This window comes from Galeopterus variegatus, unplaced genomic scaffold (genome assembly GCF_000696425.1).
Source record: "Galeopterus variegatus unplaced genomic scaffold, G_variegatus-3.0.2 Scaffold18560, whole genome shotgun sequence".
In the NCBI taxonomy this organism is placed as follows: domain Eukaryota; kingdom Metazoa; phylum Chordata; class Mammalia; order Dermoptera; family Cynocephalidae; genus Galeopterus; species Galeopterus variegatus.
The window spans coordinates 2,580-7,150 of record NW_007744671.1 but is presented as its reverse complement, the minus strand read 5'-3'; the positions used below and the strand labels follow the sequence as shown (position 1 = coordinate 7,150).

Genomic DNA, 4,571 nt, shown 5'->3' with positions numbered 1-4,571 from the left:
CTCCATTCTCCTTCATGTCTAGCTTCCCCTCAAACTATTTAATTTGGAAGAATAGAGTCAGACAATGTTGTGATGCAATTTGCAAGACAACCACCAGAGGAGGCTGCTTCTTTAAGATGTGGTTACATCTGCATTCAGGTGGTGGTTTGACATGCTTATTTTCTTTGTAGTCACAAGACAGACTGTTGTGCAGAAAGGGGCTCTTAGCTTATCAGTAAGGAGTTTCTATAAGATCCCACTGGAGACTAGACCTATTAGACTTGGTGCATTGTAAGCAGCAAGAATCATTTCCTTCTACCAACATGCTTTCTGTCACCTGCTCAGTTCTTGTGATCTTAATATTCAGTAAGTAATATTTTATCCTAACTGTTGATGATATTTTATTTTCCTATAATCATGATAACCTTTAGCCTTCTTCCCCAACTGAAACTCTCCTGCTGTATGTTTCCAACGTAATGTAATTTTTTTGTTGTTGTTTTAAGGCAGGAGCAATGGAGACTCAGTGACCCAGACAGGCCCGGTTACTGTCTCAGAGGGGGCACCTGTGATCTTGAACTGCACTTACCAGACCACTTATTCAATTTCTGTCCTTTTATGGTATGTCCAATATCTCAATAAAGCTCCTCAACTACTGCTGAAGAGCTCAACAGAAAACCAGAGGACAGAAGGTCAAGGTTTTCAGGCCAATCATGTGAAGAGTGACAGCTTTTTCTACCTGAAGAAACCCTCAGCGCAAATGTCAGACTCGGCTGTGTACTACTGTGCTCTGATAGACACCATGAGAGGAGCTGCAGGGGGAGCCGAGCACAAACCCAGAGGGGCACAGGTGCGGCCTGGGTGTGAGCAGCCCTAGGATGGGAGAGTGATATTCTCTCCCTAGGCGGTGTTTACTCAGAGTTTCCTCAAGAAAATGAGTCAACCTCAGGTCCAATTCCCAGAACCTAGGAGGTTATGGATTACTCTGTAGGTAGGGTAGGGCGGATGTCAGTGTTAAAGAGAACCCAAGTTTCAGTCTTCAGAAAGGCCAGTGCTCAGCCAGAAAGGCTTTTTTTTTTTTTTTTTNTTTTTTTTGTTTTGTTTTGTTTGTATTTCTAGTATCTACATTGACATCTGGTCATCTGGTAGAGCAGTTGCTTCTTCTATTACTCTAGAGTGGGCTTTGAGGAGAGAGACTTAGATGTGTAGATGTGTTTCATATTTACAGTCAAGTAGGGTGTTTTGGTATTGGTTCCAGGTAGACACAGCAATGTGTTCTACATGTGGGCACTCAGCCACAGTCAAAGTTACAGTTGTGTGCGAGTGTGTGCAAGGCCTAGGCACTGGGGCACTTAGTGATTCCTTGCTACTTCCCTGGACTCCACTGGTGACCCTACTTTTGTCAATGCAATCAACTGGTCAGTGGTCTGCATGCATAGCAGCAGTAACTGGTGTGGTTGCTGCTGTGGTGGCAGGCTGCCCTTGCACCAGTAGTGGCTGTGGCAGTGGCTTTGGCAGGCTACCCACATGGCAGTGGTGGCTCCAGGGAGATGGCCTGCTCATATGATGATGGTGGCTGCCTGGTGGCACGAGTGGTGGCAGCCACTGCAGCAGTGACAGTGGCAGTTGCAGTGGCCACCTGCTTGGCTGTAGTGTCTGTAGTGGCAGTCCACATAGCTACAGTGTCACAGCAGCAGTGGGTTTACCTCATGGAGGTGTCAGCAGCTCTGATTACTGCAACTGCCTCCCTCGCATCTGCAGTGTCCTTGGTGGCAACAGGGATACCTTGGGGTGGCAGTAGTGGCACCAGTGGTTGCAGCCACCTCTCTTGCATCTGCACAGTCTGTGGCTGAAGTAAATCACCCACCCACAGGACTGCTGCTCTGCAGGGGGCTGCTCTGCAATAGGCAACAGTTCTGGGATCAGACAATGGCTCTAGCTACTGCAGTGGTGGTAGTGAGGGGTCCATTTCGATCTTCTGTGGGAAAAATGCACCATGAGCAGCTCTACTCTGCCATCTTTCCAGAAATCCCTTCAATATTAGATATAAGCATCTACCTTGTTTCAATCCACATCTTAGGCATTTGCATGTGTTGATAGCACTAAATTTAAGTAAACACATACCTTCATTTACTCACTCATTAACTCGTTTATTTAAGAAATATTATTCAGCACCTATGTGCTAGTCACTGACTAGGCACTGGAGACACAGCAATAAATAAAATGGACCAAGTCATGCCTTGAGCTTCCTTATATTCTAAAGATTCATACCCCTTATGCTATACCTTGCTACACAGATAAAGAGCTTGGGAAATTAAAAAAAGAAAAACACATTCCCTGATTTCATAGCTTTTGAGACATTAAAGAGATGGTTTAGACTTTTTTCATTTTCCAAATGCAGATCCTTTTGAAATTACCCTGTCACAGCTGTTCCCAGAGGCTCACTCTTTGCTTATTTGATACATTCCTTTAGAGTCACTTTGCACCACTGAAGCAGGTGTGAGAAAATAGTCCAAATTCCAACGCCACACCAGAATGAGGAAGATGTGGAAATCCATGGATCAAGAACCTTCCAGAGAAGTTGTAACAGAGGCACTGAACACGTTAAACCCAGAAAGTAGTCATCTTTCTACTCTTCCCTCCTCATCCCTGTCTTCACATTTAACTGAATTTTTTTGTATCCATCAATAAAAAATGGTGTTACCACCTGACAGTTGAGGTTGTTCAATGTGCCAAGTACTATGGCAGGTCCCTGGGCTACAATAGTAAATAAAATATTGCTCCTGTCCAGGAAAAGTAAACTGCCTGATGGAAAGGCAGATGCAGAGGCAGACCATGACAGACCACTAAAGGTGCCATGTGAGCACAGAGGGGCACCTGGCTCAGGCTCATGGGGACAGAAATGCTGCCCAGAGGGGGTGTCTGAGCTGAGTTCTGAGGGACACTTATAAATCAGCCAGATAAAGCTGAAGGTTAAGAGTAGGAAGGATGGGGAGGGGACAGAGGGAGGAGGGCGGGAGGTGTCGGTAAGGGCCATAATAATCATATACATTGTATATTGACAAAATAAAAATTAAAAAAAAAAATAATAATAAGAGTAGGAAGGATATTTAAGGCAGAGAGATACCCAAGATGCAGGAACATGGTCCATTTGAACTACAGGACAGTAGAAGGTAAGGTGGGAGTGGTATGAGAGGAGAGGGGAAAGGCTGGCAGGGTCAGGCAAAGAATAACATATATGCTATACCAGAGAGTTTGGGCTCCATACTGAGGATAAAGGGGACATAGTGTAGGGTTGTTGGTGGTATGACATGACCAAAGTTGTATTTCAGAAAGCAAATTCTAGCTGCTGTGTAGAGAAAGCGCTGAAGAAGAGCAAGATTGGAGGTAGGGAGGAGAATTTAGAGAATGCTGCAGGGGAGACATGATGGTGACTGAACCATGGTGAAGATAATGGTGGCAGACAAGAACATGGCCAAGGCCACCATATACAGCCATGCAGCTCATGCCTCCACAAAGCACTTTCCCAAGGGTCAAGTGGTTGCTGAAAATCAGGCTTCAACATTCCGGTCAAGTATTGTGGCCCAGCAGGAGGAGGAAGGAAGTCCTTTTATCACCACCAAAGTGCCATTTTGTTATTCTCACTTATGGATAGTGTTGAAGGCCCTGTCAAAGATGAGTGTATTCTAGACACTTTTAAGGAGGAAAACTGCTGATCGGATATAGTAGTTAGAGAGAAAGGATTCAAAGAGGAAGCCAGAGTGTTTGGCCCTAGCACCCTGGCATTCATTAAGGCAGGAAATACTGTCTCAGTCTTAGCTTGGTGCCACTCTGCCTGTTCAACCCAATCCCTTCTTTGCTATCATGAATTTCTTAAATAAATTCAAATAAGTTTATTCAAATAAAATAGAAATATAATACATTTTATTTCTATTTAATAGTTTTCACTTCCTTTATTCTTCATCTTTCCTAGTTCAGTTGATGCCACATCTAAGACAACATGGTATAGCATGAAGAAAAATAAGCTTTATTGAGGGACAAACTATGAATCCCAGCTCTGCCAACAGCTATGGGACTCTATACTCTTCTGAGCCTCAATTTATTCATTTGGAAAATGAAGATGATAATGTTATCTTGTAGGATTGCTATAAATGGCACTACATATATAAACCTAGTGTCTAACAACGTACAATAGTGGACACTAATACCTTTAGCTACTGATGTTATTATTTACTGATCAAATACTCTGTGCTTGCTTCTTTTTCCACTCCCATTTGCAAAAGCTTTATAGTCCTGTCTTCATTTCCTTTTTTACTGCCAACATCACAACAGTCAATAGCTTCTTAAAGTGCTTGCCTCGTTGCAAAACCCTTCTACCTAAAGAACTTCGCAAATGGATATGCTCAGCTAATAAAACTCCATTGATAATTCTAAAAACATACCTAAAATAAACTCCTTAAAATAATAATAGATTTCAAATTATGAGTTTTGACAATACATATGCTTACTGGGGAATAGTTCCTGAAATTTATCAGAAAATGAAGGAAGGTAAAGGAAGAAGAATCCAGATCTAGTTAGACCATGTAGCTTATATG

At 43.0% G+C, this 4,571-nt stretch overlaps 1 protein-coding gene across 1 annotated transcript; it reads left to right on the top strand.

Moving 5' to 3' along the window:
* Nucleotides 1-302: 302 nt before the first annotated feature.
* LOC103582933 lies at nucleotides 303-1,829 on the top strand. Its single transcript, XM_008564391.1, has 3 exons — nucleotides 303-345; nucleotides 483-826; nucleotides 1,452-1,829. The coding sequence occupies exons 1-3, from the start codon at nucleotides 303-305 to the stop codon at nucleotides 1,827-1,829; spliced, it is 765 nt and encodes a 254-aa protein (XP_008562613.1).
* Nucleotides 1,830-4,571: the final 2,742 nt, after the last annotated feature.